At 38.1% G+C, this 21252-nt stretch overlaps 1 protein-coding gene across 1 annotated transcript in view; it reads right to left on the bottom strand.

Moving 5' to 3' along the window:
• Positions 1-7678: 7678 nt before the first annotated feature.
• The window catches only part of MYRFL (myelin regulatory factor like), a 40014-nt gene continuing 26440 nt past the window's right edge, over positions 7679-21252 (bottom strand). Inside the window, exons 14-25 of the mRNA XM_040062522.1 lie at positions 20870-21033; positions 20211-20274; positions 19418-19503; positions 18583-18654; positions 18415-18461; positions 18143-18307; positions 13721-13810; positions 11342-11429; positions 11098-11172; positions 10014-10122; positions 7929-8003; positions 7679-7834 (exon numbers count right to left, since the gene is read on the bottom strand). Of these exons, the coding sequence (XP_039918456.1) occupies positions 7748-7834; positions 7929-8003; positions 10014-10122; positions 11098-11172; positions 11342-11429; positions 13721-13810; positions 18143-18307; positions 18415-18461; positions 18583-18654; positions 19418-19503; positions 20211-20274; positions 20870-21033 (1122 nt within the window). The 3' untranslated portion in view covers positions 7679-7747. The remainder of the gene's footprint in view (positions 7835-7928; positions 8004-10013; positions 10123-11097; positions 11173-11341; positions 11430-13720; positions 13811-18142; positions 18308-18414; positions 18462-18582; positions 18655-19417; positions 19504-20210; positions 20275-20869; positions 21034-21252) is intronic.

The following is a 21252-nucleotide window of genomic DNA, read 5'->3' as shown; positions in this document are numbered from 1 at the left end:
ATAGATCATACTTAGCTAGTGCCTCATTTTGTTAACAAGAGATAATTGAAAAAATACAGGCTAAAGTGATTGCCTAATCATCACACCAGATTTGTTAAAAATTCTATTCACCATGATCAAAGAGATATTTACAAAAAAAAAAAAACAACATACACAGAGCACATTACTTCTTCGGGGTCTATATCCCCAAGTCTGAATAAACAGCCTTTGTGCAAGGAATTTTACAGAGGAAGGAAGATCAAAACTGTATCCCAGAAGCTTTTGGGCTAGTTCCGGGAATCAGAGTATCCTTCCTCCTGCTCCATCACCTCCACTTTGAGAAGTATTCTTGTCTCTTTGCTGTGCATCTTGAGGAACTCTGACGTTCCCCCTTGCAGCACTACCCTGACCTCAACCATTCCCCCTCTACCATCAAGGTAAGGTCATGAGGGTCCACAGGAAGAGCTTGCATGACTCTGTGCCTCCAAAATGCAGGATTAGGCCTATTGACGACAAAAGTCCTCTGTCACCTTCACCCCCCTAATGATATTCTCTTAATCTGGGTTTTCAGTGAGAAAATGTGCCATCCAAATGCATAATGAATTATTTGTAAGTAATTTAACCCAAAGAGCTTTGTTCCAAATTCATGTCAAGCTTGCAGATATAACAAAGTAGTCAGGACACAACTAACTGATTTTAGGAATCAGCAATATGCTTTAGGCAGAAATCTCAACTCGTAAATACTGCATTCTGGCCCAGATATTTCCTGATAGACCATGACCACTTCATAATTCTAGGACAAAACCATGAAGATTAATAAAAAGCAGAAAGAGGATTTTAATCAACACAGCCAGCTGGTCTGTGGTTTGGATTATGTTGTGGAAGGCAAAGTGTAACGCTAAGATTGAATGAAAATGCAAAGCGCTGATTACCCTGTGGACTATCTACCAGCTAAATTAACATTAAACTCAAATTTGCAAATCCTGTGCTTATATTACTGCATGTAGGCAATTGTGATATATTTAACATCTACTAGAAATTTTTAAATCTGCCTTTAAAATAATGAGTTTTGTTTCAAATCCTGTTCATAAAAGTCACTTTCTACCCGTTACTAAGAAGATGACCTATTTTAGATCTCATCCTTTTAAAGTATTGTGACGAGTTCCTTTTCTGGAGGGAGTAAAGCAGGACGCAGGATGTCTGGAGAGCAGCTAGTGAGGGATGAGGAGAGGGAGCCAGGAGCAGGAAGATGAAGGCTTATCCAATACAGGGGCATGCAGCCAAAGGATGGGACTTCTGGTCTGCAGAGGAACAGCTTTGGGTGCCTGGGAGAAGGCACCTCCTCCAGGACACAGACCCAGAGAGGCATCAGGAGCTGCAGCCTGACCACTGCTCCTGATCAGCAGATGTAGGCTGCTGCCAGCTGTTGTGGAGTGGAGAGAGAAGGGGGGAAACAAGCTGGCTGGACCCTGGCCAAGGAGCAACAAAAGGCTTGTGTGCCATCCCAAATCGTCCTGCCCTGCTGGCCACCCAGCCCGCAGAGCACCATAGCAACCAGAGTTAAAACTGGGTCAGGATTGCCAGCGCAAAACCTGTTATTTTGAATATAGGGTTTGTACTGAAAATGTTCGTTCATGTGCTGTTTTGACAGAAAACATGCTCTTTGGTGAAGCTGAAGAGGTGAGAGGAAACTATGCTTATGTGGCAATCAGTGCCCAAAATTCTGTGAGTGCATGAAATTTTCTTTTTTATTGGCACTGTACCTGGATGAACTAAAGTGTGATTACACATCTTGAATCTCACTGAGGTTCAGGTAATGCCCGTGGTGCCCTGGCATCAGCCAGGCTGCTCCTGACCACCTGCCAGCATGGCCCAAAGATAAGCAGGAGGAGAAGCAAGTCACTGGACAAGTATATGTGATCTAGGACATACATATGCCTTGGCCTTTCCTTAGAAAGCACAGTTCTTCAGCTAAATGCATGACTCATAACCAGCCACTGCCACTCGGGAATTATGTGATGGTTTGCAAATGTTAATTAAAATTACTCTGTCCATATTAGAAGAATTTAACAAATACTATGCATGCCTAAGTGCAGGGGAGGGGGTGTGGAAGGGTAACAGTGAAAACAGTTCCTTTCAATTACTTGATCCCCACTGTACAGAAAAAAAATTCATCCTTTTTCTGGAGAAATATTTGTGTAGCTCGAGAAAGATATTGAGTTAACGTGCCAGAATCAAAGCATTTAAGCTGAAAAGCTAAATCTACACCTAGTACACTCCTCACTGGGCCTGATTTTTCTAAAGGGCTAAGCACATTGTTTTACTAAAACAGGACCTGTTTGATCAGTCCCAGACATACATAATCCTGACACATCTGAGCATCTCAGTGTGCCTAATTCAGTTACTCTTATAACACCGACCCACTTCCAAATCCTCTTCCCTTCATGAAGTAAAAACTCAATGAGCAAAGTTTTATTAGTAAGCAATGGAGGCATGAAGGTTTCATCAGTGGTCACAGGTCTAGAGAGGAGCAGGACTGCATCCCAGCCTCCTTGTGTCACAGATGTTATCCAAAGCTTTAGAGCTACAAACTAAAACTTCCAAATATCCTGTTTCAAAAAGAAGCATCTCCCTTGAGAAACCTGAGAGACATTACTCAAGATTCTTTTGTCTGGAATGAACTAAATCCTGGCTTTTAACCCAACATCAAATTCACAAGCTATGATCAGCTTCAATGTTCTGTTTGCTAATAATTTTAAGGTGTTGACTGGTTACAATCAAATTTGATGGAGGCTCAGACAAATTATATTTCTTCAAGAGGCAAGAAAATACGAAGGCAGGAAGTTGAAAAATACAACATTTGTGCCCAGAAAAAGAAACAGATAGGAACAATTTAATATTTCCAAAGGCAAGTAAGAAATCACTGTGTGAGGGAGCAGCCAGTATAAGAAAAGCTCAAATCAAAGCCAGCCATGCCTTTTGCCTTGTCCAACATATATGGAACACAGGAGGAAGCAAAGATCTTGTGGAGGAGTAATCCACAAAAGCAAGCAGAGCAGCTGGGATTTTTGGAGTTGTAGACTATCAGCAATACAGGACACAAACCTGAAGAAAGTTATTTCTCTGTAGCACTGTTTATCTGGGACATTAATAGAATTATTCCAAGATAAAGACAAGATCAGTAAATGATTCCTTATCATGAATTTCCATCAGTTGTTCAATGCTTCTGAGTGTACTATAATGTCACATATAAAAGCCAAGTCTTCATATAAAGCAACATATATAAAAGTCTTACAGCACTGCAACTAAAAAAATATGATTAATTTTCTGTGTATTTTGAAAGTAGTTTCTATGCCTAAAATGAACTTAAAGCACACTGTAGCATTCATATCAATGGAAATAGCAAACGTGATACAAATCAGGTTTGCATTTTGTAGATGGACTGGCTCAGGTTCTGTGCAACAGATATGTAGTTCAAGAAGTCAGTGACTCCTGAGTGAAGAACTTCTTGTAGTGTGAGCAGAATTTAACCCAATAGCAAATCTTAATGAAAAGTATTTTTATGAAAGTTAAAATCCTAGCAAGCTAAAATAAAGTAAGCTAAAATCCTAGAAAAATGTAGATAATTAGGACTTAATCAAAGTCTGGAGACCCTTGGGTGTCCCTTCAGACCTGTAGTGTGCAGGACCCCAAACTCACTTTTGGGATTGCTAACTTCTCAGGGTGGGCTCGCTTCATGTCACCAGGCAGCTTCCTCACTACCTACCAGGCACCTTCTGAACTAAAGAGTCACTTGAAATGAGCTGCAGTAAGAGACCAAAATGCCTCTTTGCTCACAGCTGTCTACAGCTATGCCAAAGGTTGTCAGCAATTCCAGCTGCAGACTCACACCTCAGGACCACTCATTCTGCTCCTCTGCCTTGTCCTTGGTTTCCATGAAGTGGCCATGCAGGATTTTCTGCCTTTCCAGCCTCTTGGCTTAATGCACCGGGCTTTGAAGGGATCTCTGGTTCTTACTTCAAATGCTGCTGCCACTGCTAGATCAAACTTAGTGAAAGCACAGCAAAGTAATTTGTGTTACAGTCAAGTAAAAACATGAATTGCCACATCGGGTTCTTGGTATGCACAGCATGGTTTGAAACCCAGATCAGATGGTACAAGATCACCCCATTCTAGCCCTGCATTTGTCTTCTCCAACTTGCAGCAGCGACTTTCACACAGCCTGGCAGTCTCTTTTGTTTCAGCTCCACCTCAAATAAGGCAAAAATATTCCAATGATATACGTCCGAGGGTCTCTTGTGGTAAAAATAGATAAGGGAAAGAGAATTTCCTGTTCCAAGCAGAATTTACGTAAACCATTAGTAATTCATTTTTCAGTATTCACAGAAATTCTTTCAACTTAGAATGACCACTATTAAAAAAACCTGTAACTTCCTTAGTGAGGACATAGACAAAAACAACAACAACAACAACAAACAAACAAACAAACCACCACAACCAACCAAACAACGGACATATGGACATGGATGTGCTTAAACTTTTTCAAACCTTTTCATTTGGAAAGGTCAATCCATACTTCCTTTGGCTGTTCAGGATGGAAAATGCTGCTAGCCATGTTTTCCCTGCTGTATTCTTCTCCAGTAGCTATGGTTCAATGCCATAAAAGCGAGAAGGACAGCAGGAGCCAAGAATGTCACCAGTCCAGTGATGTCAAGATGAGTTCCACTTCTCCAAACACAGTAAAGTGAAGGCTTGGCAGTTAGGGGAGTGAAAATCATTCCTAGAGCTTCTACATTTCCAGTCCAAAATGGATCAAAATCTAGTCATGTAGGTTAGTCACTCACTGGGTTTCTGGTGTGGCTGTGTCACAGTTTAACCCCAGTAAGCAGCTAAACAGCACCTAGCCACAATTATTTTAAACCCAAGTATTTAATTTCTGCTAGGTCTTCCCTAGCTTTTACCAAGATTGATAATTGTTATCTCAGACATGTTAGAACACAGCCTTCATACAGCCACATGTCACCTTAAAACTGAACGAAATCTTCAACAGTATCTTACTACAAACATATCACAGGACTAGAGACCTAGTTGAAAATTCTTAAATGGGCAAACTGATCTGTAATTAAACCATCACAAGCTACTAAGGAGAGAAAATAGTTGCTATCCCACATGCACCTCACCCTAGACTCTAATTACACAAAGCCTTTTGATACAGGAAACACTTAACGTTTATATTCTCCTGCTGCAGTGCTCTGTGCCACTGGGAAGGGAATTACAATCCACAATAATGTGATGAAAACCAGGTGGGACCAAAAAGGTAGAATTTTTGTTCAAAATTTATGTGTTGTCATCTGTGACTGGTTGACTCTACCCTCAAGTACGGACTACAAAAAATTAAAGGCACAAATTTCTGATTCTTTTGTATCCAGTGTTCCAATACCAGTTAGTCTCTGGAATATTATAGAACAGTGGTTTATATCACAAATACTTCCCAGGAAAAAAACCCACACCACCAAAAAAACCTTTAAACACATAAGGTCAAACAAAAGATTCATTTAAGGAATAAAAGCCAGACATAGCAATTGACCCCAACTAAGGACATGCATCTTAAAAAATGAGTGAGAAGGAGATCCTTTAAGGAAATCCCAAAATAGTGACAAAAGAAAGGCTAAATCAACGCACAGAAACAAATTAAACTCTCCCATCACATTGTCAGGCAATAAATATACAATTAAGTCACACTGGTGTTTACATAGACTATGGCAAGCTTTTTTTTAGACAAAAATTTTTCTTCCTAATGTGTCCCTTTCACTGCTAAATAATTTCATTCAGAGAACAGTTGTTCAAATGTAGTTTTCATATCATAAATCTTTAAAATCCTACAGAGTCTCTATTATACTTACTTTCTGTTCTCTACACAAAAAAAGGATTGATCTAAATATACCATACAACACTATTTACACTTTAGTTGATTATTATATCTGTTTTCTTTTTTCCTGAACAACTAATGTAAAACTTTATCTTAATAGCTTTTCCTTAAAAATGTATTTCCTAAATATAACCAGAAAGAATTTTCCCATGCAGGTGTGTATCCATATGCAACTTAGGAAGCCATGAAGGCAAGACCATGTTCTTCTCAATATTTCTATTCTTTCATCATACTAACACACATCACAAACAACAACAACAAAACTGAATTTAGGAGTAAATATTTTATTCCTGGTGTACAGATTCAGAGGGGAAAAAAAGGTAGCTAAAATATAACTCATTGAAATTGCAGTAGCATAGTTAAATCATGCAGCTGTGGTGGTAATGATGGGATTGCTTTCTGAAATGGAAACACTGACAAGACAACTGAACTGACCTGTTGTTCCCTAACTTACACTTATTTCAGAGGGTATTTGCAGAGTGCTATATTTCTCTTTTAGAGATTTGGTTTGTTTTAGTTCTGTTAAGAAAAAAAAAAAAAAAAAAAGGTGTTTATATCTTAAAAAAGAGCAGCAGATACAAAAAGAGGGCATATGCCTGTAGGACAGAAGCAGGTCTCTTTATTGCAAATAACACTTAATCATCTTCCCATTTTCTGAAAACTGAAGAGTATCCCAGCTCAGCAGTGCTCCTACCCATTTGCTCATCTACTATGCATACAATATCAAATAACTTCACTATGATCCATACAATCATTTTATTTACATATCTGTATCAGGATGTTCTGTCTGGGATGCGGTAAAAACTCGAGCAATGCAAATTTTGCAAAGCTATCACTGGTGAACTGAAAGGAGGTGTCATGCTGCTTTTGGTGTTGAATTATGCAAAACCAAATCTGAATCATCAACCCCAAAGTTAAACATGTCGAGAGTGAGGTGTGGCAGATATTGTAAAGTATCCTTATCTAAAGACACTGAGCTGACACAGCTGACCTGGAGACATATGACTGATAGTGAACCACTTTATACTATAAAAGTACCACTTAGTATATACTATAAAACTGCCACTTTCAATTGGCAGGAATTTCTAGTATACTCCTTGAAGCATGTGTGGAGATTCCTCCCTTAGGTAGGAATGCCTCTTAAGGTGAGCTAAAGATGTTTGCCCACAATCATTGGTATGGGTGAGTAACACTGATCTCTACTCAAAAACTGGGGTTTTTTGATAGCTTTAATATCATTGCTTTGATGTAGTACATTATCATATACTATACTAGTAGTGTTAGCTTCTACACCATGCAGTAAATAATTCTGATTAAGATCTTTTTGTCTAATCATTAATCCAAATAAATCATTCATTTTTATACATCTGGCTTGTCATCCTTAATTCTGCATGACAAAATTGTACAAAGGATCAATCACACGTGTAATTCCTTTGACTTAAATCGTTGACCAAGTCTGGGGCTAAGACTGGATCCAACCACACCTAGACTCCTCGCTGAAGAGTTTAGAAAGCCAGAGGTCATTCTGCACCTTGTGACTCAATGGGAAGGCTTCTCCAGTAAACTTTGAAGCTCCCACTCCACCCACAACAACATCATATACTCCATTGCCTCATGTCTTTTTAGAAACAGCTTGTGGAAATGCAAAATGGTTGCTGTCAAACACTTTATTTTTCAACTTTTTTTTTTTTTTTTTTAAATTTAGAAGTGAAAAAACCCAAGAAAGTCCCATACAACCCACAAAGAGGTTTTAAAAATATCCAGGGTTATTTGCAAGTCTCTTTTTCATATTAAGTGTTTCCTCATCTTTTCCCCAAAGAACAGAATATTTGCAACATTTTAGTTACACTGCCGATAAAAGTAGAAGTAGTAATCAGTAAAAAACATTCCAGCAAAGTAACGGTCTGTTGAGCAGCTAGCAAAACCCTGCAAAAGAAAAAAAAAGGAGATTCACATGGGAAATTGTCTCAGTTCAACAGCTATTTTGTCTTTTGCTATGCTATCATTTGAAAAGGCTTACCGGCACGGCTACGCGGAAAGAGTACGCGCTGTCATACAACTTAGCTACCGGGAGAGCCCAGATGTGCTGGCGTCCCTGCGTGATAAATGAGAGATTAGATAACCTCATTTCACAGGAAAAGGGAGAGAAGGACAGACTCCGGAAATATTTAATGTACAAATGCAGTGCAAGGTAATTATGATACCAAGCCTTGATAACTACAAAGTATTCAAAGAGCAAGTGCTGACTAAACCCTGCGAATGTGGCTTTACTCTGATCAGCTCCACATGGGAACTGGCAGGCATCTGACTCCCGGTGACACTCAGCTGGCTCTGAACAACTGGATTCCCTCACTCGTTTTCTAAGCAAATCCCCCAATAAACAGGGATTGTTCCTGATGTGCCGGGTGGCCTAAGAGCTTTAATTTGTAATACTAGCAAATCGCAAATCCGTTTTGCTGATTTTGGGACAGCAATTTTAGCGGTGCTCAGAAAATTTCCTCCATATATTCTAAAGATATTCACTGAGTATTTCAAAAACAGATACCTGCAAGGTTTCATGGTCTTTCTTTTGAATGGCAGTGTTCTGCCATGCAAAAGTGAAACAACATATTTTGTACCTGAAATGTTTATGCTACAATGAATAAAACAAAATTCAATCCTCACTTTCACCTAATGATCCACGGTAACTTATATTTCTAGTGTCTCAACTCCTTCATCTTTCTCTCCTCACTTCACTTTCTGACACATCCTCTCTGCTGGAGATGATGCGACAAAACAAAACTTACGTGGGACTGGTGAGTCCAAATGATTGCTGTTCTGCCTTTTGGTAGGGAATAAGCCTTCCCATCCCTAGAAAAATCCTCTCAAAAGAAGCCTCTTCAACTAGGCAGCATTTCTATTCTGAGTCACATCAAATCTGAAAGCTCACTGCTGCTGGAGGCTAGTTAGCTTTAGTCTTTTGATGTGGATTTCAGGTTGACAGAGGAAATCTCTTTGACCAGTTTTGTCAGTAAGCTTCAAGGAGATTTCTGCATTGAGAAACTCTCTATGTCTGATTTAACTTCAATTCTCTTGAAATTACAGCAGACAAGTCAAAACTTGGAAATTTTGGGCTTTCAGATGACTTTGCCACTGTTACAAAGAAGCCTGAAACTTTTTGCGAAGACATTTGAAAAGATGAGCAAAAAGCGAGCTTAAGACTGGAGGTATCTTAAGTGCTGAAATTTGACTAAGCACAAAAAAATTAAAATTGATTAAAAATATGTTATGTACGGGAGTATAGATCAGAATTCTGAAGAAGACTCTGAAATTACTTTCAAATTCAGGGATGTTTCTCCTATAATGTGTTCAGAAATGCTATTATCATTGCTTCTGCCTTTCCTACTGTTTTAGCCAGAATAAACATTTCCAAACAAACATTGACAAATGGGGGCCTTGAAGGAGTCCTGTATGTCCAGGGAACTTGAAGAGAGTTTAAAGCCTTCATCAATTTACTGGAGATGCTTAAATATTTGCAAGACCTAGTCACTAAATATTTTTTTACTGGGAAAAGTTAACCTGATTTACCAGCTTTTATCCCCATTGGGGCAACCCAGAGAATGACACATAAACAACTTTTGCTTTTAAAATGAAGAATTTTCCCTAGAGGGATTTATTGGTAAACTCAGAAGTAAAGCAGAATACTATCATTGTTACCAGCAAATTCTAGACTTTAAATGTGGAATTCATTACCCATAAGATAATAATGGAAACTGTAAAGTAGATGAGAGTTTGGAGGACTCTCCTAAAGCTCTGAGTGATAAGTTATTCCCATTTCTTAAGTGTCTTTGGAGTTATAATGATATATTGTAGTGGTGTCTTAGGCTGAAGCAGAATCAAAACTGTCCTTGCAGAGAATCATTGGACTTTTTATAGAAGTCAGCAGAAAACTGGCTCCAACCAAAAGATTTCATCTCATTATGGTCATGTGATAACCAGCCATGACCGACAGACTCAAAGTACCAGCATTTGGATTTCTAGCACTTCAACAAAGATCAGAATTTTGCAGCCATTAGTTTTATCAAAATGATTCCCAAAAGCCACAGTATTGCTACAAAAATCTTACCTGTGTGGTTTCTTGGAAATCCTTCCTACTGTTTTGGCTTGAAGAATAATGGGAGCAATAATTTCCAAATGTGACTTTGCAGAGAAATATAATCAATGGTTCTGTGGTGCTTCAGGAAGCAGAGAAAAATAAGGATAGATGACTTTATTAAAAGCAAAATCAGTCACCCCCAAACCACAAACCAATATTCAAAATAAAGTTATAGTCAGTGAAACTCTGAATATGATGTATTAATCACTACATGGGAGGACTGTACTATTGGATTATAATGGCATACATTTAAAGGACAAGTTTTCAGTGGCTGTAGAAAACAAGCAGACACTTCAGGAGTACTGTTATATTTCATCTTATTTGAAAAAGGCAGATGTTTATAGGGATAACACTGAAGATCAAAAGACTGGATGAGTCCCTTCTTGCAGAGACAGGAGTCAGGCAGGCAGATGTTTTCTTTGTTTGTCAGGCAGATGGTTTGGCAGCTGTTCTGGCTATTGTTGGCCTTTCTCGGAGTAAAAGTCCAAAAGAAAGGATTTGTTCCCTCCAGGAGAACGTGGTGGAGTTGGCTTTTGAGGAGAAGATACCTGCTGAAAGTAATAGGTCTGCTGCTTTTCCCTGCTGTAAGTCCAATTTTATGCAATACCAGAAGTTCCTGCACAAGAATCCCCCTTTTACAGGGTTTGGCACAACTGGCCCAAAAAAGGTACTCTCTGGATTTACTAAAGCTATATTCCTAGTAATGTCTCTCTACAACAAAAGAAAAAACCAGATCCCTAGGCCAGACACGACAATCCTGCCAGTACACACGTACATGTCTGCTCAAATGATTATTAGGATAGAAGCTTAAGACTTCTGGATTTCAATACCTGCAACTTTGGGTGAAATTTTCCTTGAGCTGAGAATGGTATTGGGCCTAAGCAACAGCAAGGAATCTACACAAAAAGTCTACGTTAACAATTTAGTTGTGCATAGATATTTCCCACTCCTCTGAATAGGACAAATTTGTGTAACAATAGACATCAGGCAAGAATTTCTATGAAACAGAGAATCACTGTTGTCCTTTGTGTGTATTCCTTTTAATTGTACTTACTTTATTTCCAGTGAGATTTCTACATCCATGGGTGTGTGTTTGTTAATAGGAATAACATAGCTGTAGTTTCCAGAGCTGAAAAAGGTTGCATTAATACACATGGGATTTTGAGATTGACAGTATCCAAAACATGGAAATTGCACTTAAATTTAAACAGAAAAAATATAAAAAGATATCAAAGTGCCAGCCAGGCCACGTTAATGGTGTTTTATTCCACCATAGCATAATAAAACAATTCACCTACCTGCACTGCAGATTTTTACTACAATAGCGATTGTCGATGCTTTGCTGAGTTTCCAAAATCTGTATGGAACTGATTGTCGTATCAATCCCTAAAAATATTAAGAATAATGGTTTATTCTTGATTATTTCAGAAATCTTAGATAAGAGCAAAATAAAGCTGCAGTTAGTTTACTGCCTTGATTGTCATGACAGGAGACTTGCTGCAGGTCTAAATTCATACTCAGTTAAAAGCCTCTGGTTGATTACCTCCATTCTGCCATTGGAGGTAAGATTCTTGTTCAGTTTGCAAGGACAAATATCCTGGGAACTTAACACTGCAGCATTTTTTTTTTACACAGACGTTGAAGGCTACTTTGATGGCAGCTTAAGTAAAACACAAATGTGCCAATATTCATTTTAATGTACTAGAAGCCATACCCATTCAAGTAAACACTAACTTGAAAAACCTTATCTTTGTTGAGAGAAATAATACGAATGCAACAAAACTTGTTTCTAATTCTCTGTGGAAGAAAACTACCCAAGTTAAATGAAAATTATAATTTCTTCATATAATATTGCCTTGAACTTGCAAGAACTTTTGTTTTCAAAAGAGTTTTGTAATATTCTACAGACAGATGATGAGCATAGCCATGATAACATTGTTTTCCCTTTGGCAGACACCATGTGTCAGAGAGTGCTGTCCAAATCCTTCCTGAGCTCTGGCAGCCTTGGTGTCACGACCACTTCTCTGGGGACCTTGTTCCAGTGCCTGACCAACCTCAGGGTGAAGAATCTATTCCTAATATCCAGCCTAAACCTCCCCTGACACAACTTTATACTGTTCTCTTGGGTCTGTATCACTGATCACCAGAGCAAAGAGATCAGTGTCTGCTCCTTCACTTCCCCTCATGAGGAAGCTGTGGGCCACCAGGAGGTGTCCCCTCAGTATCCTCTTCTCTAGGCTCAACAAAGCAAGTGATCTCAGCTGCTCCTCATACAGCTTCCTCTGCAGACCCTTCACCTGGTCTTAGTGTGGTGCACAAAGCACAAGGAGGCCCAAGGCCTCCACATCATGCTGCGCACACTGGGCTTGTGTTTCTGTTCCGCTCGTCTACAGCAACCATTCCCTACTTTGCAGAGAAACTTGATGAGTATAGGGTGACCTGTTCTCTGATTATAAATTCTCTGTGTCATAGTATATACCTGAATATCAGTATGCAAATATCTACAAGTGACAGAAGGAAATTGGGCATATTCATCTCAGAGAAGTAGCAAGGAGAACATTTCCCTATGACCCAGCAACTCATTACAAAATGTAACATAGTGATGCCTCAGAGGATCTCATCTGAGGTGTGTGTAAACATGCAAAAAAATCAGAAGGGGAATGATTTTTTCCAGATCATCCCACTGGGGCACATCCAGGGAAGAAGCAGAACCCGTGTTCTACTCCTCACCTGCTTTAAGTGTATGGTCTAGATGTTTAAGTCCAGATGTTTTATCATCCAAATATTGCCTGGTCTTTAATCAAATATTTATTAAAAAAAAAACCAAAACACACACAAAACAAAAACAACACCCCAAAAGCCCCCCCTACAAACAAACAAACAAAAAAAACCCCCAAACCCAAAAAACCAAACCAAAACAAACAAACAAAACAAAACAAAAAACAACAACAAAAAAACCACGAGCCTTAAAGCAGAGGATCCACATAAACCAAAAAGACACAAGGCATAATCCCGCTCGTACTGAATAAATGCCAGAGCATGCTGTTACAACATATGTAGTCAGCAGATACTCATCTTTACATTTTAAAAAAAATCAATATTTTCAGCCCAGGGTGGCTGTGACAGCCCTGCACAGTCACTAAAAGGGGAACCTGAAATCAAGCCAAACTTCCTGCATCAAGAAACTTAATTTCATCTCCTCTGAAGGCAGTGTCAGGATCTGAAGGTAGAGATGGCCTCTTTAAGCAGCTGACATTTTAATCCCTTAGGTGAGATAAGGCAAACCCCAGACACTTCCTTCACGCTGTATCAGGAGTTTCCCATACACAAATATCACACTCATATCCTTAAGTACAAGATTTTAGCCCCTGTCAAGGAAAATGCCACTTGTCATTTTATTGTATGTAAAGCCAAACCTAAGAACTTTCTAGAGAGGGCAATCAGAATGTCTATAAAAATCTAATGAAGATGTAAGAACAAACTGAAATTTACAGCGAATCACATGTTTCCTGTGGTTCACAGGAACTAAACTCACAAGTGCTAATTCTAATCCTCTAGAATGGTAAATTGTAACTGAAAAGTCTCTAAATTCCAGAAGCAGAATTCCAAGCCTAAAAGTAGATCTTAAAAGTTATACAAGTGATTTTTTTTTTAAAAAAATTAAATATAGGACTTACAGTCATTTCCAAGATCAGGTTTTCCAAGATCAGGTTTTCCACCAGGTTTTTTGAGTGGATCTCGTTTGGGTAACATGTCACTTTTGTTCCCTGTGAAAGGATGAATGTACAAACATTGCCCAGTTTGCATGATTGTAACAGCAAAGTATGAATACAAAACCAGAAGATATTTTGTTCTTTATCTCTTGAATAAAGACGTGTAATCATGAGAGATATCTTTAAAATACAAAGCACCTCCATTCAGAAAAAGATATACACAGTCAAAATAAGTTTGCAGGTAACAAAAAAAAAGTTTTTTAAATCTACAGAATATCAAAAACATTTCCAAAACATAGCCTAATAGAAAAGACTTCACCACACACAGAGAACATCACCAATTTCTATGACAGAGAAGTTTAAAGTCAATATGCAGCCAGGCACTTCAGCACTAATCTGAACATAAAGCTACACCTTTCTTATTAGTGAGAAAATGGCATCAGGCACATGGTATGCAAATATAGGCTGGGGGAACAATTAGTATTTTTGAATGTGAGATGTTAAGATACTGTGGACTGAGCCAGTACTTCAGAGAGAAGATGCATAACCAAATTTAAAAAGCTAATACGCATCTCTAACAACATGACCACCATGTTCACTGATGTCACCTCTCTAACTCCAAACATGGAACTAGGCTGTGTAGTATAAGCTGGTGACTTCTTTTTTTAATTGTTATTCTATTAATTTTATCAACACTTGCCTAGAAAAGTGAAGTTTAAAGGTCTTTTTGAATAATCATCATATAGTACAGCCCAGGGAAGGCAAATAGCCCTTCAAGCCTATGGGAAATGGTTTTCCAGCTAAGAACCTGATCAGAGACATGTTACCAGTAAACTGGCCCTGGGAAATGCTGATCTTGCCTAAACTAACGTGCTTCATCAAATATCATTTCTAGAATACCAAAATACTCCATTACCATGTCTTCCAAAGGAAACTTTCTGATTTCAGAAAGACTGTTTCAAAAAAGGAAGCAGGAATCAAAATGCATTATTACTGAGATTGAAACAAGACAGCTGGATTGACCTTACGGTTTTCTTATTCATTCCAGATTTGGATTTCATTTCAGTATTGGGAAATAAGAAAATCCAGACTTTTTTCATGCTAGTAGGTGACCAAGAGCATGGAGCAACATTAACAACTGGAATCCAAGGGCCCAGAGGCAACATAATACAAAATCATCTTTGGGATTTTAATCTGTCTTGTGGGGTTTTTTAAATAAATCTCTAATACTGCTGATAGTTATTCCTTGAATCCATTTCCTAGTTAGTAGCTCATCATACAGATCTACAGGTTCTGCCAGATTTGGTGGTAACTGCCGCATTTAGTAGTCATTTGCTGTTCCGTTTCATTATAGAGTTCCACACACCTAGAGAAATGGCTACTGGACACATGCAATCACTTATACATGTATATTCATCTTGGGGCAGATCTAATAAAAGTCTGTTCATTCTCTTATTCCTCCCTTTAATTCACAAACGAATCATCACACATTCATTTCCTCATGATTTCTCTTAATAGTCCAGATATGCTAGCAATACCTTAAACTCTGTAATTTTTTATTTTCAATAACAGAGAGCTATTATGTAGAAAACCTATATCCCCTAGTAGAGATAAAAGATTGTTCTATGTAGATAAAATAGTTCAGCCCATGTAAGTGTCAGTAGGAATATTTATTAAAAACTTAGAATTAGTGGACACTTAAAACTGTGATTCTTTTGCAGATGGTGGAAGAAAGCATTAAGCAGTATCAGAATTTTGTACAAAACCCAGGACAAAGACAGATTTACTTCACTAAGATTTCAACTATTTAAACTGAGTCAATAACCAGCATGGAACCTGATTTTCACTTGGGTTTTTACTCATCATAAAAATACCATTTCATTGTTCTTTCAGATATTGCAATCTGAATTTTGAATACAAGGTGCCAGTTGAGAAAACCAAGAACTACCACAAAGCACCATAGCAACCTTCAATAAATTGTAAATAAAATTCCACTCTTTCACATACAGTAAAACTGAGGGCTTTCTCAAAGGCCCATGCGGGGTGTGAAGATCCAATTAAATAACAAATATAGACCTACAAGCATAACAAGAATGTAATGAGGAAAACCATCATCATCAGATAAGATTAAGAAAAACTCATGCAATAAATGTGAGGTTTTTTTCTCTCAAATACTCAATGGTTTTAATTCAAGTGAGTTGTAATATTCTGTAAGCAGCGTGGGAAAAATCTGCTGATGATTTCTTATTGTGGTGGTACTTTACTATGAATCTGTTAACTACCCTCTGAAGGCAATAAATGAGAATGCATGAGGCTGACAAAAATACAGCAGGAACTCTCTCCAAGCTTTTACTGTGAGGGCAGAGACCCTGGGGAGAAACAAGAACAGCTCCTGGTTATTGGTGACACTTAACATTAAGGGGAGAGCAGTGAGCACTAATGGCATGAAAGCAGAGAGCGGAAAAGGCCCAAATGCTGAAGGGCATTCACAGTCCTCAATTCCAATGAAATCAATGGAAATTCAAAAGCCTAACTCCTCCAGAGAAATCAGTTAAAAGAAAATACGAGGAAAAAAAGTCACATTAAGTTAGATGACATAAAGATGTCTGAGTCTTTGTTCAATGAATTTTCTCATGCTTATGAATGTTTTTGTTTCTACTTGAACTTTCCAAACAGCCTTTTCATCAGCAAATCCAGGATGCAAAGGATTTGGAGCTACAGAGGATGCAGTCCGCAATAGTCCGCATCCACCAAATTCAGGTATTGCATTGTGGAGCAGGAAAAGGTCTGTAATAACTCCTAAATTAGTAATTTTTTTTTTAATTAATTGCAATTTCAAACAGTTCTACCTTTCCATGAATCAGACTAATTAGCTGATTCTAAAGTATCCATTTTTTATCTTGGTTAGTCCCCATATTTAACTCTTAGCTTTTGTTCTGAAAACATTTTCTCTTTCATTTATCTTGGCTACAGCTACATTAAACAGCTTGTTGGTTTTCCTTCTGTTTGGATTTCATATTGACATTGTTACCTTCCGTCTGCGGATATATTCAGGTTCATTAAACTTGTGCAGAACTGAAATCTTTCAGTAGCTTGTGTACTGTGATGATTTTTCACTCTTGGATCCACTCTTAATGCTATTTGGAGCATAAGACCTTGAGAAGGTAATGCTTTGTGTTTATTCTTATCTTCTCTTTCCACCTAATACCATAAGCAGCCAGCTGAGGATAGAAGGTTTTCATATTTCATTTTCATCCATCTACAATTCCCTCATTTATAAATGAGATTAATGTCTCCTTAATCAACACTCTTTCAGGCTTCAGAGCAATACAAATCACTGAGGTATGACCTCTTTAAAGCACTGCATTGACCTCTGTCTGCCACAGGGCACTGCAGCGCTGATCACAAGAATCACAAGGACCACTCAGATACAGCTTGTCTGCAGAGTAAAGAATGGCCAGTGGGTGAGTCCCACTGAAACAGGTCATGCTCAGACTGTCACAGCAACTGGTAATGCCTGCCCTGGCAGACATTTGTACTTCAGAGGCTGAACTTCATCCATCCCCAGTTTCACTTCACTTTGTCGATTGTGCTGCAAAAATTGCTCCCAAGGCCAAGATAGGAAGAGGATGAATGCTGGTTTAGTACTATTAACACTTGCTTCCAGCCACTGGAAGTGTTAAGGACCGGGAAAGAGGAATACAGATTCCTGCAACTTATGCATACCTTTATGCATTAACCCTTTCTTTAAAATATTATAAAAGTTGTAAACAAGACATCTTCTCCTACACTACAAATATAACATATGGCACACAATATCAGTAAAAGAATTCATTCCAGTGAAAGTATTTTATTTTATAGAGCTCTGCCTTCAAATAATGCTACTCAAACCCCCTGCCTTAACAATCAGAGTTTTAAGTGTAAGTCTTATGTTTTCAGGCAGTTGGTATTCTGTCTCTGCCCATCGAAAAGATGTAATACCACCATATTTTGACACAATTCAGTTTTTGGGGGGGTTTTGCATCTGTTAATTCATTCTCTACTCCCCCTAATCAACTCCCATCCAACTGCAGCCAAAGGTAAATTAAAGGGATTAGTGACTTTTCAGTTCACATGAAATAATTTACCAAGAATGTCCAGGAAGAACAGTGACACCAGACAAAACATCTTAGGGCTCCAAATTCTTAAGGGTAACCAGGCCGGATTTTTCAAAAACATATTGACTGTAGTGATGATTAGTTATATCAAGATTTTTTAGATCCTCTGGGCTAAGCTCTTTTGTAGAAAACTACCTTGTAGAAAACTACCTTTAAAGATTCTTGCCCCTTCCCCCACACTTTCATACAGTCTCTGCTCAAATTATAAATAATTAAGTTTTCAACTTACATTTTTCTTTTGCATTGTATTTTTCATAATTTAGAGATTTGACTTTTGGTTGATGAATTGGACAGCAGTACACCTTGTCACAAGGCAAAATGTCACAGAAATTCACTTCAGGGATCTTGCTGATGGGCTGTGTGCTCTGAGAAACTGTGCTTTCCCTCGGCAATGCTAAAGAAAAAAAACCCAAAACACCAAAATATAATTCTCACAAATGCTGTGTAGTGACATTTTATAATAGCCCATTATGTGTATGCAGACCCGCAGAGACACAGTACCTGCTGTGGTGGTAGAGGGAGAGACTAGAACAGAACTTGAGGTACTGCTGATGAAGAAAAACAATTCATTAAGAAACGGACATTAGAGTTGAGGATCAAAACAAATTGATCCACAGCCTATTACTGATTTTACTAATTTGAATTCACTAATTATAATTTAATACTTGCCTGTAAGCCGGCTTTTTTTCAAAACGATGGTCATGAATGCTAAGTAAATACAGGCTCCATATTGTCAAAGCACTGTAGAAAGAGAATTGTTCTGTGGATTTACATCCATCTTTTGTGCAACACAATATGAATGATACCTTGACTGCACTGTGACAAAACACAGTCATGCAAGTGTTAACTATCTGATCACTTTCCCTTTAATGGGAAAAATTTCAGCTGAATTTAATGGGTTTAGATTAGATACTTGTAAACAGTATTGTGTTCATATACTTGTATTCAACACAAAATACATGCAGTTTCCAACCTAAACAGAATCACACCACCAGGTCAAAGCACTCAGGCCACAAAGAGATTTTAAGCCACAGGTTTTTGGACTGGAGACAGAAAAAGGCAACCTCAGAAGTCCAGAGCATACCTTCCTTGTCATAAGTCCAATGTAATCAGTTAAATTTTCAGTCACATAATTGCCCACCACAGTGGGATTGAGTTCAGCTTCATTTCACACAACAGAATCACTCTGTACATGAGAAATTGTATTTAGGCACAGAATGATTGGATAAAACATGCAGAGTCCAGTTTTGCACCTGTAGTACAAGCCACTGAGGTACACTTAAAGTGCACCATACATTGTGACATGGAGAGAGATCATCACATGAGTACCTTACTTTTATACAGTGGTTTCAACTTTTCAATATTAGATGGGATATTCATTGTTAATATTAATACATTGTGTTCTTCGGGTAGGAAGAGAAAAGAAGAAAATGTACTATATTCTTTCAGGTAAGTAGAAAGGGGAAAGGAGAAACAACTCAAATTGTTGTTAATTAATTGTTACCATAGTGCCATAATAGCAAGCAAAGCTATTATAGTCACCCGGAAAATCTTCACAGAGCAAGATTCTTTGGTCTTTGACAAACAAACCTAGGGTAAAAACAAAGTTTGTTTAATTCAAGTGGCACATATCTAAGCAACTACTAGTAGATGAAGAAATACTACACTAGGTTGATTTTACATCACCCTTGTTTCTTTCATGGTCACCCTTATACAGGGGTCAACATCTACAGAGAAAAACTTCAGTAATTAAAAGTTCCCTAAGACTGTGAGTGCACTGTGCATTGTTGATAGTGTGGGGGCACAAACATTACAAAGGAAGAAAGGATAGATAAAAATAATAGCTCCTTGTCCTTTCTTCCTGCCATTTTTCATACTTTTGAAGTAATTCAAAATCAAATTAAGAGCTCAGTAAATGTCCAGAACTAAAAGCTCAGCAGCTTTCAGTGTGTTAAAGTAGGACAGGTATAAATACAGAAGAAAGGCACTTTCCCAACAAGTAGGATAATCTTAGATGATGGAGCATTTGACTGTCATTATGGTACAAAGCATATTTGACCTATTATTTTCTCTTTTGGCACTGGCAAAAGCAAGGTGGGCAAATGAGCATTGGTTCACCTTAAGGAACAGGGCTTGGCAGCCTAGGAAGACTGTCTTGAGAAAGGTCAATATATGTATTTCCTCATTCATATGATCCCTTCGAAAAGAGGTATCCACTTCCTATACTATGATATAGGTATGAGAAAGTGAAAGCAAATCACACTGAATGACTCAGACAAGGATTTAATTTCACTCACCTTCCTGGATTTTAGCGGGACTGATTTTATTGATGGCAAGAGACTATTAGCTCGACTATACCTGCTGTAAGAGACAAGATCTCCTTAATAACAAGATCAAATGCTTCAGCAACTAATCAATGAAGAAAAGACATTTTTAATGTGTTAATGTCACTTGCTTTTGCAATTTTTGAATTTACAAAGGGAAAGGCAGAAGTGTCAGCAGATTCATTTTCAAGGACAAAGGTCTCCAGTTAACTCATTCAGGTGAACACTCTTAAATGATACATTTGATGTAGAAGAAAACCTGGGGAAATGGCTTAGAAACAGGAAATGTTCATCACTTCCACTGAAGCACCAATGAAGATTCTTTCTTGCAGAAGAAGCTCTGCAGATTTGCCTTAGAAACAATTTCCAAGTCCCAGAGCTGTAAGTGGACATAATTTACCCTTTATGCAACAGAAGCAATAACAAAAATGACTGCATTTTAACAGCCATTCCAAACATTTATTTTCTCAGTGACTAAAAGATATATGAGAAATTTGGGGTCTTTTGCACAACTTCAGTACTGGAAAATAGCTGAATTCTACTGTCAAGCAAAATCAGTTTTCACTTCTATCGCAGAGATCGCTGCAACAATTTGTGTGACAACTATTAGAGAACATCCCAGCCAGTGGTACCTGACTTTGCTCTCTTCACTGACTGTTGATTTTAAACTGTTCATCCGTTTCAGCCTGGCCAGCTTCCGGTTCCACTGTTCCAATTCTTCTATTCTGACTTCAAGATTGTTTGTTAGTTTACAAAGCTGCTTTACAGCACCAACATTCTCCATAAAGATCTGATCCTGAGAAGAAAACAATGACCAAAATAGATACATAATATATTCATCAATCAGATGTAACAAGAAGAAATGAATGCAGAATTCATCTATATAAACACAAGTTATCTCACTGTAGATGGCATGCATGTACGACCATAAAACCCTTTTGGTGGACATTTAATTTGGAGTAAATTGAAAATGAGGACTTGCAGAAAAATTTGAAGAAGCTAAAGAGCCTTTTAC

The sequence above is a fragment of the Hirundo rustica genome, chromosome 4, assembly GCF_015227805.2.
Source record: "Hirundo rustica isolate bHirRus1 chromosome 4, bHirRus1.pri.v3, whole genome shotgun sequence".
Taxonomy (NCBI): Eukaryota; Metazoa; Chordata; class Aves; order Passeriformes; family Hirundinidae; genus Hirundo; species Hirundo rustica.
Note: the sequence above shows the minus strand (reverse complement) of the source record. Positions and strands in the feature narration are given on the sequence as shown.